At 32.0% G+C, this 16,698-nt stretch overlaps 1 protein-coding gene across 3 annotated transcripts; it reads right to left on the bottom strand.

Moving 5' to 3' along the window:
* Nucleotides 1-1,495: 1,495 nt before the first annotated feature.
* Nucleotides 1,496-10,842, bottom strand: LOC105644250 (Leucine-rich repeat (LRR) family protein). 3 transcript variants are annotated; one of them, XM_012229536.4, is made up of 21 exons: nucleotides 10,658-10,842; nucleotides 10,440-10,503; nucleotides 10,203-10,339; nucleotides 9,996-10,082; nucleotides 8,809-8,884; nucleotides 8,128-8,202; nucleotides 7,935-8,004; nucleotides 7,748-7,825; nucleotides 7,601-7,661; nucleotides 7,394-7,472; nucleotides 6,884-6,974; nucleotides 6,224-6,284; nucleotides 6,074-6,141; nucleotides 5,822-5,892; nucleotides 4,732-4,869; nucleotides 4,062-4,166; nucleotides 3,349-3,473; nucleotides 3,096-3,192; nucleotides 2,688-2,762; nucleotides 2,039-2,094; nucleotides 1,496-1,734 (listed from the first exon to the last, which is right to left on the bottom strand). In XM_012229536.4, exons 1-21 carry the CDS (start codon nucleotides 10,720-10,722, stop codon nucleotides 1,659-1,661), a joined length of 1,755 nt encoding a protein of 584 aa, XP_012084926.1. In that variant the 5' UTR covers nucleotides 10,723-10,842; the 3' UTR covers nucleotides 1,496-1,658. The 3 variants fall into 3 exon arrangements, with proteins under 3 accessions (XP_012084926.1, XP_020538942.1, XP_089580303.1); XM_020683283.2 differs by lacking the exon at nucleotides 10,658-10,842 and having other exon boundaries at nucleotides 10,163-10,339; XM_089724177.1 differs by lacking the exons at nucleotides 10,203-10,339; nucleotides 10,440-10,503; nucleotides 10,658-10,842 and adding an exon at nucleotides 9,064-9,124.
* Between the last annotated feature and the right edge of the window lie 5,856 nt (nucleotides 10,843-16,698).

The following is a 16,698-nucleotide window of genomic DNA, read 5'->3' as shown; positions in this document are numbered from 1 at the left end:
TGGTCAGTTTTTACATCTGGGATTCGACATGTTCTAGTTCACTGTTTTCCTACTTCGTTTTGACACGTGGATGTCTGTGATATTGCCACGTGGGAAGCGTTTATAGGCTTTTGTGACTCGCGCAGCACTATTGGAGGAGCGAGAAAATGTGGATGCTTACCCACCAATTGTGCGATCGAGTAGGTAACAGCTAGACGCTCTACGCGCTAACAAGCTGACAATGCCAAATGTAGCTAATTCGTATCTACATTGTGTTTGATTCTGATTGGTACATCTAGGCATGCCCCGGTTCGTCAATTTAACCCCTGGAGTGAATAAATGGATTACGATAATCCGCGTCCGGTTCAGATTCAATAGGTCGGGTACCCATTATCCAGGTCGAGTATCCGATATCCGTTTGTTTTAAAACCAAAATTTTATGATGAATGATGGAATTAAACTAACGAGTTCCTCCATGCAATAATTAAACTATTTTACCACCGGCTATTTGTCATTTTATCTTATTTTTTAGTATCATTATATATATTATTATTATACTTATACATATACGTCTAGTGTTGAAAATTTAAGAATTACAATGATTATAAATAATTATAACCTAAAAAATATATTATCTAATAAAGAATTACTAAGCTTAATACTTTATCTAGTATTATTGTCACTACAATACTGAAATATAATTACGGCCTTTTAATTAATAGCTAACATTATAATAATAAAGTAATTTTTACTATTAAAATAACGTAACAAGTCTAAATCACAAATAAAACTATATCGCTTAGAGTTGCATTCAGAAGTATTATTAATAATTATAAATACTATTAAGAATATATTTTTTAAAATATTAATATTATTTACATATAATTATAAATTTATAATATTTGTTATGTATTGTACCTATTATCTAGCATACCATCGCTTTAAGGTATAATTACAATATTACTTAGTATAATAATAATTGTGATACCAGACATAATTATAATTAAAAAGTTTTATAATTAATTAATTTATTTGAATAATATTCATAATTAAAATAATTGTGATTAGAATAATATTAGAAACACACAATTATAATGATATCAAAATATTAATGATAATTAAAATAAAGCAAGTATGAATAGATTTATAAATGAGCCCTTCGTTAGCCTAGTAAACAAACTAACTCGTGAACTCACTAACCCTGTTCACGAACTTACTAAACGAGTCCATTCACATGCTTGCTCATGAGCCTTGTAAACGAAACTGTTCACATGCGTTAACCTCATGCTCAAGCTTGGTTCGTTTATTTAAACGAGTCTAAAATTTTGTTCAAGTTTGGTTAGTTTAGAAAATGAACTCGAATCGAGCCAAACTTTTATCGAGCTGAACCTCAACTAGTCCACAAACAATTTGGTTCATTTACATCCTTAATTTCCAGTGCATATTGTTAATAAAGAGTTCAGCTCCGGATTATCCTTGCATTGAAAATCAACAAAATGATGATGAAGAAAGCAAATAGGGAAAAATCAATGGTAATCCAACCATTTGTTTACACAACTGTATATGCTACAAACTGTTACTCTCAGAATTACAAACATGAGGTTTTTCAAATCAAGCTTCCAGACAAATTTTAAGAATACAAAAATTTGAAGCAGGAGTACCGAAGGGACATGAATGAGCTACTGGTCTGGAATTTTGTCCTTCAAATATTTCAGAACAGCTTTTGTTCCTCTATCTAAAATTGTTCTTCGGATGCTGTAGAATAAAAAAAAAAAATACAGAATTATAATCAGTACGGTGATGCAAATGCTCGGGAGAACCAGAAGGTTAAACTTATCTCTTTTGCTTAGACCCTATTTGGTATAAAATAATTCTAAAAAATTTTGTAGAATTCATTTGGAATTTCATGTTTTTTGCATATTATTTCAGAAAAAGTTCAACTACCAAGTACCAAGATATCAAACTATCAAATGAAATTCATGCATCAAAACCATCTAGTCAACTCAATCAAAATCAAGCTATAACTTGAACTAGCAAATAAATCCTTTTGTTACCATACCTTCTCAATGGATTTCCATCGAGTCTCAAGGCCTGCAGGCTTGGTTCAAGCAAACCCTGGACCAACAAAAAAGAAGGAAAAAAAAAAATTATTCCACAATAGCACAACTCTATAACGTTAAAATAGTTAATAAAGATAAATGCTTCAATGATTTACATAGCAAGTTCTAATGGCAAAAAGTGCACAAAAAGCTAAAATAAACAGGTTCTTGTACCAATTAACAAATGCTTGGAGAAAACAACATTTTAGTTATCTATGACTATGACCCATAGCAATAGAATTGACAGTCAGTATAGGAGAAACAAATTCATGTCTTATCTGTGGTTCATAACATTAAAATTGGGAGCTAAAGAAGGTCTGGTTCCTTTTTATAGCACAGCTTCTTTATATAATTTCATTAGCATGATATTTTTAATTTGCTACAAATAGACTAACATTCACAACCCTCAATCATACAACACCTGTTCATTAGGAATATGAGGACTATCACTATAATAGCAGAGATTAAGCTCATTCTGAAAAATGGTGATTTGATATTACCAAACCAACCATCTCTTCTCTTTTCGTTTAAGTTGGAGAAGAGGTAGGGAAGTTTTTCGAACAAGATTTCCTATAACCCATAAATAGCGAAAGGATTTGGTATACTGACCAGCTCTGGTGGAAGTGCTGAAATATTATTGTCAGACAGGTCAAGCTCTGTAAGAGAAGTAAGATTTTTGAAACCCTGCATGGAAAAGTAACAAACAGTCAAGCACCTGCAGGCTGGCAATCCAGTGTAAATGATTTTCTTTTATTTCTCCAAAGAGGGAAATGAAGGCATTTCATTTATTTCTAACATACAATTAAATAACTTACTAAAATAATTTTTTATTGGCTTAACACACACAGAGAGAGACACAGAAAGGAATTTGTATGCAGAAATCACGTAGCAGATGAATCGTTTCCCATGTTTCTTATCTATCAGAATCGAAGTCATGGCAATCATGACGACTTTAACCATTTCTTAGCTAATGGTTTCATATGCTGAATTTTTTATCCAGCAAATAAATATTGTTACCTCAGGGATTGATTGCAGAGAGTTTCGGCTCAAGTCAAGGATCCGCAGTTGTTGTAAGCTCAATATATCTGATGGTAACTCATTAAGTTGAACTTGTCTGTCATGTTAAAACAGAAAAAAGATAAATGAAATTTTGATATCCACAAAACTACTTTGCATGTCAAAGCATAAATAAATGCAGAGAACGTCACACATATTTATGAAACAATTATACATGTGTGCATGCCCCAGCCACAATTACCAGCTGACTGACCTCAAGTAAAGCTCTTGCAAATGTGACAAGCTAGAAAATGCTGGATGGTCACGAAACGAAGCTGGATTACCACTTAGATCCAGAATCTGAAGTTTTGAAAATGCTTGGAATCCATCTGATGGAATCTACAGGTCAAGTAAGATAAAATATACCCAATTGATCAGAGTAGAAATGCACATATAAATACAAAAGGAAAACTTGAAATCCAGCACATGCAACAATGGATCAAGACAATAGGATGACCAGATCATACTAAATGAAAGCAGGCAGCATTACACAAAAGGATAAGTTTTGAGCTGCATCCACTGTTAAAAACCACAAGATGTCTATAAACACAAAAGGAAAACTTGAAAACCTCAAGATGTCTGACGTATGCAATCTTGACAAGACAAAAAGGGGAGAATGGGAAGAAGAATGAAGACCTTAAGGAAACATCTTTGGAACCCAGACTAGCCGCAACATCATCTTAACTTTTTTAATGAAGGATTAATTTTTTCATGATCGATAACTAACAATTCTTACTGGGCACAAACTGGCTGGATATCAATTTTCTATCTCAATGCCCCTATATTAATGACAGCAAAGATCGAAAGTTATCCTCGAAAAGTTGAGAAGAACATGATAAAAGAAAAACATCTACCAAAAAAAAAAAAGAATTCTATAACGAATCCCTTAGTCCATTTTATAAGAATCATAAATCAGGTGTTTTATACCTGTCTAAGTGGATTATTGTCCAGCTTCAAACATGCAAGATTAGAAAGTGATTTCAGAATTGCACCAGGCCACTCTTGGATCTTGTTCCTGGATAAAATCAAAGTCTGCAGATTTGCATAAATATGAAGATAAATCAGTGATAGTTTACATGACACCTCCTATCGGTAGGCCATACTCTTACCCTTTTCAGCCTCCAGAGAGTATTGTTAATTACATGACATAAAATCAATTTTTTTTTATCACACAAAACAATCATAGATGGCAAATATCAAATAATCTATGACCTGGTAATGCCAACAACCTCCCCACTCAAAGCATATGAAAAACATCAGTTTCAATGTTCACGGTGCCAGGCACTAGTACCTAATCAAGATGTTCAAGATTAAACACAACGACAGTAGATGTTAGCATCTACATGATTAACAGATTCTTGTCGACAGATCCTTTAAACATGACATGCAATGTTATCTATCAAACCTATTTCTGCATTTCTTATACTTCATACCCATTATAAAAATTCTGAAATAAGATAAGAAACAAAAAAAAAAAAAAAATGGACTGGCTCAAATTTTTATCATACTTGGGAAAAGAGTAAAAATAATAAAATACTAGCATTTTTCATCTGAAATTCCAGTATGTTAATAAATACAGAAAATAAAATAAATTTACCTTGAGGGAAACACATGAAGAAAGTTGAACTGGAAGCTCTTGAATGGAATTCCTAGAGAGATCAACTTTTAAAACTTCACCCGATTCCCATACTTCTGATGGAACAGCACTCAAACCCAGCCCTTCCAGAGAAAGTTCCTGAAAGTACAAGCATTAATTGAGCTAAAGAAATCAAATATATAAGTTATAGACTAATTAGACAGAAAGAAAATTTAAGCTGTCTGCTAGGATTACCACATTATTTATGGGGAACAATGCAATTAACAGCACAGTAATATAATAAGATTTGTAGGCACCAGGCACCAGCCAGCTTAGCTGGAAACATCTCTTGGTATCAATACCAATGACATTAGACTGTATTCTATTCATACCTCGATTGCGATGTCTAAGGGAAAGGAAAGGCAAGGCTACCCCAATGCATACTGCAAATGATTACCAAAAATGTCCCACATCTCGCATGTGGGAAGTGGGAGACTGACGGTGCCATCCTTCTAAGCAGAATTTAACTACCCCAAATGCATAATTAGCATGTTTTAGAATAAACCCAAAGTAAGACAATATCATGTTTAAGAATCCACAACACGTTGGCTCCAAGTTATTTTATGCAGCAGATTACTAAGCCTCAATCTCAAACTAGTTGGGGTCGGTTATATGAATCCTTTGTTATCATTTCCACTCTGATCAATTAATAGCAAGAAATAAATTTTTTAAAAAAGCATAAACTAGGGAAACAAAGGATTTTGAAATGAGAAAATAATGCTGGTAAAAACTTTAAAAATTTTTAAAATCATTTGCTTTATTAAGTAATAAACAAGCATATGCCTTAAGCCTATACTAGTTTGGGTCGGATCTGGTCATTCAGATTCAAGTTGGATGTAGTACAGAATTACATACAAAATTAGCTAAGAGAACAGCCTCTGAAGAAAAACCCAGTAAATAGAAGAAATTAGTTTATTGCATTGACAAGATCACAAGTGCACATAAATGGTCAAAATTTCAACGGTCAATTTCAAGCTCAAAGCTTCCAAGTAAGCCTAATCTACAAAAAAATCTAAAAAAAGGTCAAGTTGAAATTAAAAATGACGGGTACCTTTGAACTAACAGATAATCGAGCCGCCTTGGAAATAACTTCCTCCTTTGCTGGAGTAGTAGCTTCAGAATCTATATGAGAAGGACAATTCTTTTAAGTGATTTATAGATGTAAATCATGTGCATCTAGTACTGGGAAGAAATCAGTACTTTAACAACAACAGAATGAATGAAGGGAAAAACATGGTAGAAGGCAACAAACTTAGAAATGAATTATTAATCATGCAAATGGGTAAAAAAAATACTAGCATACCTTCACCTTCAGAAAGTCTACTTCGAAGATACTTCAATAAAGCAGGGGTAGGTCCAGAAACCAATGAGCTGGCAGAGGGGAAAATATCATTTAATGAACTTGTATGAATAAGCATGGTGAATTCATGCAGAATAAAGCTATGGCCCTCACCTTCGTATAGTTCGCAATGGATTGCCAGTAAGCAGCAATTTTCGTAGGGTAGTCATCTTGCCTGTACAATGAATGAGAGGTGTTCTGTTTTTTTTATTTTAAACAATCAACAAGTTTAACTCCTCAGAGCCCAACAAGCAAAGTGAAAACTAAAGAAAGGAAAGCATGATAGAGGTGCAAATGGACCAACAGACCACGGTTATATTTGCATCCTTAGCACTAAAACTAGATATTTCACGTTTGAGAATAAGTAAAATGATAATGATCATTAGAAGAGTCCAGGAGTAAATTCTGTATGCTGTATTCCCTCATTTCACACAAGGACAGTTGCTTTTCAGATCATGTCAATTCCACCAAGTATCTCAGTACATGGAGATAGAAAATGGTCCTCCCTCAGTATGTTTCATTTTTGGAATTTTAATATCATGAAACACAACATCTAATGATAAGCATGCACTATAGGTTTCAATGTTTTCTTGGCCATGATAGAAATTGCCCCCAATGATTTTGTTTTAGCCCAATGGATTAATCCCCTCTCGTAAAAACGATTCCTTCATATGCTCCAACATTTGTGAAACACGCAAAATTTCTTAGACTATTGCATCCAATCCATAGAGAACTGATTCAATTTCATATCAATCTATAATTTGCTAAGCTTACCAATTTCTGAGGGCAGTCCACTCAATGAATTATTTGAAAGATCCAGGACTGAAAGACGTAATTTGCATGCTTCAGCAGGGAACTCCTTCAGCTGCACACAGTATAAAGTAATTAGTATGCAGGCCATAATTTAGTGACCAACACCTCGAGTCTGAGGTAATATTGAATGCAATCACACCACATGATAGTGCAATTAACTTTGTTTTGAAATGTTTCTGCAGAAACCAATTAATGAGGCAAGACAAGAAACAAAAGTATTGCCAATGGAGCACTCTTAGATGACTAGTGCAAATAAATCTTCTCAACAATTACTATGAAAGCATGGGTTCAAAAACACAAAATTCAGGTACCAAAAAACTGATAAAACATGTTAATACAGAATGGAACTTCATGTCAAATGAAGTTGAATGAGTTATTATCAAATAGACCATTGCGCTCTAACCTATCCCAATAACCAAATATAGAGGGAAAGTTCTTTTATTATATTAGAACAAATTCAATAAAGCACACCTGGTTTGAGTGGAGATCTAGTGTTGCTAAGCGACAAAGTTCCCCCATCTCAGAAGGTAAAGTAGACAGTGAATTGTTCCTGAAAAGAGGTCACAAATGCAAGATGAATTTCAAAAGTGGAACTTTTTAAGTAAGATACAATATCCACATACTCCAAATATCCCAAATAACTCAAATGTATTATTTAAAAATGGGTGAGACTAAGACCCCATATAAAATTCTGTAAGGGAAGTGCAGCCCCTTATTGATGGCGGAATGGATGAAATTTCTGCAAAACTCAGATACAGGCAACTTATTATGATATATTTAACAAAATGAGGATATTGAGCAAGGAAACACTAGGTTAATACTGACTGTTCTGATGAAGGTCAAGACGAATGAGTCGTGAAAGGCTTCCAAGGTTATCCGGTATACCAGTCAGCAAGTTCTTTGCTGCTCAGATTGGAACAATGAAAATATTTTTAGATTTCCACATATGTAAAACATAGAAATTTGATACTGTTATCAGAGAACTAACTCAACAGCTACCAGAGGTCATTACATGCATTAAGTTCTGTAAGCATGGTCCATGAAACCATCAAATTCCCTGACAAAGTTCTTAGCTTGTTTCCCTGGCATAGGTAGAAGTTTCATTATGATACAAGAGACGATTTACCTGGATATATATTTAGATTCCCAAACAAAAAACTAAACAGCCATCACTGAGTAATAAAGAAGACAAATCTTGCTAATACCTCCACTTCTACTTTTGTCAATTTTGAACATCTTGCTATATCTTCAGGCAAGTTGGTGATAGTGTTGTTTGATGCCTGTGGAAAACGTAGCATAAGCAAGTTTTCATAAGAGATCAGATACTTAAAAATGTTTGAATCCTGATCTCTTGAAAAGAATATTTAAGCATAATACAGTGTAAAAACTAGGTTGTAAACAAGCCCCAATAAGAGATGCTTCTTCACTCCTAATTTACAAAAACCACAAATATGTTCTTTTTCTTTCCTTTGCCTTACAACTAACCCAATTAAAGATCAATTAAAAAAAACTATTAGAAGTATGTGTTAGATAATGTAATAGTAATCACAAACCTTTGACTTTAAAAATATGAACTTACCAGCTAGCACATTTACTTCTATACAAGCAACAATGATATTGGAATTTGTAAATTACCACCTTCTGTATGATTACCCGATGAGTAACTAGGTAATGTAGTTGTCTAAAGGTAAGGAACTATACGTTTCTATTAAATGCATGGGTTTTGCAAATTACAAACAGCTCTCATTTAGCAGCATCAAGAGACTCAGATTCAAACGTTACAACATTGACATTATAAGCATCTGATACTAACAATAGAAAGTTGTAGTTTGTGTCAGATTTACAAATTGAGATGCATAGCCATCATTTATCATGGTAAGCATTACCTTCAATTCAGACAAATCTAAACATCTTCCAAGTGAACTTGGGAGTTCCTTAAGCTGATTGCTCGAACAATCAAACCTAGAATGCACACACACATGCACAATGACAAATCAAACACAAGATTAGAATTCAACGAGATATTGATGGTCAAATGAAGGTACTAGACCAAAAGTAGTTTTCACATGAACTAAATTAACAAGTTCAATTACCACTATTAGAATGTGACAGAAATTAATCATTTTCACAATTTGACTTACATATCTTCCATGATCTTAGCATAGCCCACTTCAATGGTCTCAAAAGATGGAGTTATAGTACCTAGAAAATAGGTTTTCATGTAAGTCTTAACTCTTAAGTATTTTGGTTTTCTTAAATACTTTGGTCTTTGTTTGGTCATCACACATCTTAATTAACTCGACTTTGGGTTAGATATGATAAACAACAATTTCTTTCTGTTTATTTCAACTTGATATCTGACAGGGCTAATTGAGAATGATTCTCAATCATTTATAGATAACACATAACTGAGATGCTTGGTCATAAATTTTTCAGTTAGGCACTTGCAATCAGAAAAATGTTATTGTTCAAACTCAAGTGATTAAAGACATGATGCAGATTTAAGTCTTTACTGTAGCTACATTATGGATAAATGCTGAAGGTTAGTCAGGTAAAAAATGTCTAGCCAAAGATTGGTTTTGGAAGAGTGTGATTGCTTACAACAAGGAACAAAAGAGATGCACTACCAGGGAAAAGTAGTTCATTCAAAATGAAGGGAATTAGAGGCCAAAATTAAGTACATATAAAAGACTGAGAACCAGATTTCATTTAGAAGTTAAACCTTTGCTCTCTTAGTTTTAAGACAAAAACAATTAACCAGTGTGAAGTATTACAAGCAATTGGTTAAGACACCTGTGTCCAAAACTATCATTTTCTTTTCTTTTCTTTTCTTTCTTCACATCAAATTTTGTTAGGATACAAAATTTGAACAAGGTAAAAAATACATGCATGCGCATGTGCAATCATATAAAGACACAATAATTCAAGGGGGAGAAAAGCATACAAAGATCTTCAAATGTACAATGTCAATCAAATGGCCAGCAATGCCATCATAAACATTGAAGAGGCAACACTGAGCAAAAGAAGTGCAATGAAAATTGAAACAGCGTAAGTATTTTTGGTAGAAGCCTACTTGACAAGAGAAGTTGCTGATCCAATTTCCTCAGGCACTTGTTGTATCATATTAAATGACACATCCAATGATTTAAGCAAGGGAAGCCTGTTAAATAAAAGAGAAATCCCACATTAAGCATCAAACACAAAAAGTAAGGAACCCAAAATCAGAGAAAGGATAGTTACAGGTTGGAAGCAGCCCATATAAATAAGCCAAAACACTCACTCTCCAATTGCAGCTGGAAGAGCAGTGAGTTTGTTGTTGCTAACATTCAAAACAACAAGTTGAGGTAAATTCCTCAGGTCTTCCTTTATCAATTCAATATTATTATGGGCCAAAATTAGCTTTTGCAGCTCCACAGCCTACAATTACCATCAAGCAATAACAAGTCACCAATCATATCTCCAGTTCCATTATAGATCCAACTTATAATAATTATAATAAAATAAAATAAAAAGTTACCTCCCACCAGTTCTCACCCTCTCCAACCGCATCCAAACTTCTATATACCTCATCGGGCACATCCCTAAAGATCGAAACCCATAAATAAAAGATAAATTACCATTAATTATCAGAATTTGAAACAGATTTTCAATTTTAGTAGCTTAGATTCAATCACATTTATTCATTTTGTCATTCTCGAAGAATGCGACATTAAAAAGTAGTTTTAATGAACTTGCCTTAAAGAGCGATTAGAGAGGTTAAGAGAACCAGATGCTCGTGCAGCTTTCAAGAGCCGATCCATTCCTTTTGTTTATTTGACATGTACAGATCTGCTCTCCTCTTGCGGATGTAAATGAAAGCATAAATTTTCAGTTGTTATAACTTGCAGCAAGAAGATCAGAAGTCGCTGTCCAGTGCGGTTATCTAGTGTACAATTATAAAAAAATAGTATGAATAATATACTAAATTAAAAATAATTAGTTTGAAACGGCAGCGTTTCTTCCATTTGTTTTTCAAGATAAGATAGTGAAAAATAGGGGCGGATATAGAAAATTTAATTAGTGCAGGTCATATATAAAATTAATAATTCAACGGAGATAAAGGGTAAAAATCTAATGGAGTAAATTCAAATTAATGTAAATACAAAATCAATAAGTTAAAATGTAAAAAACCAGTGGAATTACTAATCACATGTGGTCTTGCCTTCCCTTCTTGGATAGTCTTGCAATTTATTTTTCTTTTTCTATCTTTTCTCTTTTAACAGTTTATAATATCCTAACTTATTTGTAATTCTTGATATTATTATTAATGAATTACATTCAAAAAAAAAAAATTAATTCAAGCTAAGAAAGTCACATGTGAGAGTAAGTCAGTGTAGGTCATTTGTTTAATTTAAATCCGAATGGAGTAGCTTAGCGGCAAATAGTACTTACGAAATTTGATCTTCCGCGATATAAACTCTCCTCGGATCAGCCTCTTTACCCATGAGGACGAGCGCAAATTAGTCAAATTTAAACGGTTAGGCCTACTACTTAAAATTTTTACTAAACAATTTAGATACAAAACATTTATTATATTTAGGTAATTCATTGGTTTATCATTAGAACTCCATAAATCGAATGAAAAATCATTATCACACCATTATTTTGTTGATTTTTTTAAATTTTGTGATGTTTTTATAATATATATAATATAAAAATTAAATTAAGTATATACGATGAATATAAATATTATGCAACCTACGGGTTATGACTCAATTGATAATGTATGCTAGACATGTTAAAAGAGCTTTTGAGTTCGATTTTCACTAAACGCACCTGTAAAGAGGAGCAAAAAATTTTAACTGTGAGTCTGTGACCAAGCTTTAAACAGTCCCTATATATATATATATATATATTATGCAAGACACATTTGAAAAAATACACTAATTAATAACTTTTAAACGGTCAATCACCGACACCATTTTACCGCTCCCGAATTGGTAGATTAAGCTTGGAATTGGTCATTTGTCATTGTCTCTAATTAAAGAAATTAGACAAATAAACTTTGTCCAAAGTCAATTTTGGTGAACAAATGCATGTTGTGGGTCAAACGTGAAACTATCTAATGGGACTTGTAGTTATCTTCCTTTTTTTTTCTAGTTTTGGGGTTGGGATAACATGTCTCTTTCCATTTGCTTTTAGGAGTCCACAATACTCGGTTTCTCCTTCAAAATTGAACAATCGAATTTGAATGGTTATTTTAAACATTTTAGTCGATTCATTTGAATAGAGAAAACCGTTTAATTTTTTATTTTAATTTATTACCACATATAATTAATCGAATTTATTTTTGAGCCCAAAGTAATTAACTAAGTTTGAAATAATTGGATCCAATTTGATTTGAATAGATTCTTACACTATTCATTTTCGGATTCGATTATCAAAAATATATATATATATATATATATTCAGTTAGACCAAAAACAAACTAATTCGACTTAGTTTGGCTAGACCCATTTGCTTTCACAATTCATAGTATTTTTTATTTGGAAATAATCAGAATTTGTAGTTCTCCTTATGCCGTAAAGCGTAAAGATTTTTTATTCGTCGTACAACGTAAAGATTTTTGCAAGAATTAAGACTGTTTATCATCTCAACCAACACTTTGTTGGTCTCAATTGATAGTATATTTGGTATTACCTAAGTTACGCAGACACTTTAATAAGTACCCATGTCGTACCCGTGTTGGACAACACCCCTCAGAAACTCCCGAGTATGTGTCGAATACTTCGAAAATGCATTCTATTATTTAAATTCAAACATTTTATGGACACATTTGAGACACTTATTGGACACTTTAAAAACATATTTGAATATTTTATTAGACTTTTAAAATAATGCATTACTAGAAATTTTAAATTTATTATTTTAAATATATGTTAATTATTGATATTTAAAATAAAAAATAAAAAGACATAAAAGAATGAAAAAGCTCTATCTTATAATTTACAATTTGTATTACATAACTATTATTATCAAATTCCATAATTAATTTACAATGTCGATTTAAAATCAGTAATTCACAGAACTTTTATATAAAAAAAAATTGACTATTATATTAAATAAATTAAAATGTAGAAATCATTGGGATTAATTTAATCTCTTTTAAAGATGTTGGAATTTTTGAAATTGTCAATATATGTCCAAATAAGCCATGGGTTATAGGATTTTCAATGAAGTTGTTATTTTTGAAAATTTGATAATTACATTGAAATAAGAAATTGAGTATTTTTATTTTATGTTTATGACTTATTTTATGTTCATTTACTTCATATGTAATTATAAATTTATTTCAATACAAGCAATCTAAGTTCACTTTTACAAATTTATTTGTCCAATTTATTTTAATTGCACAACTGGTGAAGTGTATGTTGTAGATCTAACACACAATATAAAAGTCACATCAAACGCATTTTATTTTTTTAGTTGATGTACTACATCACCTGGCACCCGCAATTCTCCATTCAAGTGATCAGCCATCAGTTTCGTTGCTCTTTCTGAAAGGACCAACACCTCCCTTCCTACTTTACACTTGCCACGTGGAGAACATGGACAACATGCATCTACGGTTGGAAGCGGGGTGGGTATCTATAAATTTCATTATCTGTATCCATTTCAAACCCATTTATAACCATCTATATCTTCTCTAAAAGGAACGGAGCGGATATTACCCTAAAATACAGCGGGGGCTTCTATCCCACATGCATCATTGGACTTACAAAAAGATTGAGAAAGAGTAAGTCATGGGAATAATGGTTGCTATTTTTTCTTCCAACTTCATCATTTTTTTTTTTTTGGTTGTCTTTTTTACCATTCAAATTCAGTTTGGGATTTTTATAAATATATCTCAAATGAATGTAATTGGATCAAGCCGTGTCTTTTTTTCTCTCGAAAAATCTAAAAGCTCACTTTTCTTTTTCTACAAACGACCATTGATAAACTTCCACCGGTGATCACTTATTACCCTGATTTATATTTTTTTCAAATAAACCTCAGATATATCTTTTTTATACAGATCGGAGTTATTATTATCTAAAAGTTCTGAATAGCCACAAAATGAAGTAAGTGATCACATATGACACATATATTATGCTCTATCAACTCGATTTAATAATTTAAACAAAATTATATTTTTTATTTTTTATATATAAGTGATTTATTATTAGACTTTTTATACAAAAATATAAAAATATATTGATTTATATCTCATATCTATACATGGTTCCTCTTATTTAATTTGATTCTTTCTAAAAATAATGTAGTTTGGTCAAGCACAAATCATGCCAAATATATTTATAGTCTAGCAAAATAATAGCAAATATGTTTGTCTTAAAAAAGAATTCATAAATTATTTTCTGCTATGAAAAAGATCAGTCGGTAACCTTTAAATTAATCAGTGGTTGGGGACTGAAATTGGAGTGGTTCCAATTTACATGTCTCTTTCCATGCATGAAGACATGCCACTACCGCCCATATGATTTTGTTTGCCAGTTACTATACATATATGTTAAAGTTAACAAATTGAATGGGTCCTAGGATGTCTGCCTTGCCCTTCCTTTTAAATTATTCTCTAGCCTTTGTCTGTTCCACCTTCTATGTTTTCCCTAAATTCGACTCGTACCATGTAAGAATTATCCTCCACACGTGTGCAAGTTTCATGACTCAACAAAAAAAGAGAAAAAAAATAAAAAATAAAAGTAATAAATCACTCAAATTTTTATTGCTTTCTTTTACTTGATTTTTATTTGTAGGTCAGTTGAATTATTGTTTTTTTTTTTTTGGCACGAGTCTAATCAAAATTTTTTAGTGAAATTTTATGTATTTAAGAATAACCTGACCTGTATATTGACATAAATTTTTTTGGTTGTCTATAAATATTTTCAAATTAAATGGAAACCAAATTACTTTCACAATCAAATCGAATAAAATGGTAGATTCAATTCGGCTAGTTCAAATTTAATTTTAGACAATTTAAGTCATTTTATATAATTGAATCCAAAATCGAAATTTCTTAAAATTATAACTAAAATTAAACTGATTAATTTAAATAATTGAAAATAAAAATTTAAACTAAATCAATTCGGTTCAGCTTTTTAATTTTACTTAATATGCAAGAGATTATATAATGATATAGTTTTATTTCCTAAATTCTCCTTTCAATTTTTCTTACAATGGAAATATTAACTTTATGAAATAGCTACATGGAAAAGTCTACAACTAATTTTTGTCATGTAATCAATTAAAAGTTATAAATTAATTAGGTAAAAGCTCACCCATCGTTTTTAATTTTTTTTTAAAAAGAAAAATAAAATCTTGAAAAATGAGAGGTCCATGTCAACCATAATAATTAAAGGCATAAAACGCGCTAAGGCTCAAAGGTTGCTGGAGCCTAGGCGCTAGCCTCCAGATGAAGGCGCGTGCCTGAGTAAAGTTAGACGCGGAAAAAAAAAATACATAAATCTAAAAAATATATTTTAAGATGTCAATAAAAATATGAAAAAAAAGTAGAAAACATGGAAAGAAACACACATAAATCAGAAAAAAAGGCAACATGATAAGTTATATTTTAAGATATTAAAGTTAAGACAAAAAAAGAGTATAATTAAAAAAAAAAAAGAAAGAAATAGAAAGCAAATGTAGGAAGAAAAACTAAAAGAGTTATACTTGGATGGAATGGGGGTGAAGACTAGATTGCAAGAGGTGAGTGGTAGATGAAGGAGTGGAGGTTGGATCACAAAGCACATCACCAGTTTTTGCGTTGCATTTTATTTCTTTTATATTTATTAATTTATTTTGTGTAAGTTGATATTTGCTAGATAGCTTTATATTGAAAAAACAATCCTAGGTGAGTTGTTCTGGAAAACAAAAAATAGAAAGGTGCGCCTTGCTCAAGCCTGAGGCACAAAAAAGGCGCATGTTTCTACCTAGAGGCAATATGCTGAGTGAAGTCGCTCACCTCAGAACTGTTAAGGCGCAAGCCCTTGAGCCTTAAGTAAGGTATTTGAGGCGTGTCTAAGACGCGCCTTTAATAACTATGATGTCAATATTTTTAAAATGTTTTTCTTTAATATTATATATATATATATATTAATTGCCTAAATGTGAATATTCGGCATAAGCCCAATATTAAAAAAGAAAAATTATTGAATAGATCAAAGTGTATTGACATTATTACTTTCTAGAGCACAATTGACCAATTTCCAAATAATAAAATGGTGGTGACCGACTGACCGTTGACATGGATTATTTTTTACATGTTTTTTTTAACTGAAATAAGGGAGAATATTAGGTGTGTTAGTCGCTTCCCGATATGCTTGAGTTTCCGGTTAGGTATTGATGTATTAATTTAAAACATCTTTATATGGTGCGTCAATTCCTGAAATCTGACGAGAGGCGTTGTCTTTTTTTTATAGAATTGTAGTGTTGCGATCCTTAATCCCGATAGTAGAGGCCCTCCTAAAACACCTCAATATTTTGACATCATGTATAACGAAATACTCTTGTAAAAAATTAAATCTGGATCAAATATATAGATGATGAACGTCTTTACCTGCCACCACTTCGAACTGCTGTGGTGGAGGCTATGATCAAGCAGGCAGATTATTTTCTATATGATCATGTTTACTTTCCCCTGAAAATGACAAAAAAGCACCAATCTCTCCTTAACGTGCGAATGGGACCTGTAGAATTTGCAAAGACTAGAACAGTAATTTGTCCTTTTCAAACTGATTTTGTCA

Source organism: Jatropha curcas, chromosome 7, assembly GCF_041381405.1.
Source record: "Jatropha curcas cultivar XTBG-Jc1 chromosome 7, XTBG_Jcur_1.0, whole genome shotgun sequence".
NCBI classification, from domain to species: domain Eukaryota; kingdom Viridiplantae; phylum Streptophyta; class Magnoliopsida; order Malpighiales; family Euphorbiaceae; genus Jatropha; species Jatropha curcas.
The sequence above is the reverse complement of the archived record's forward strand: the minus strand, read 5'-3'. Positions and strand labels throughout refer to the sequence as shown.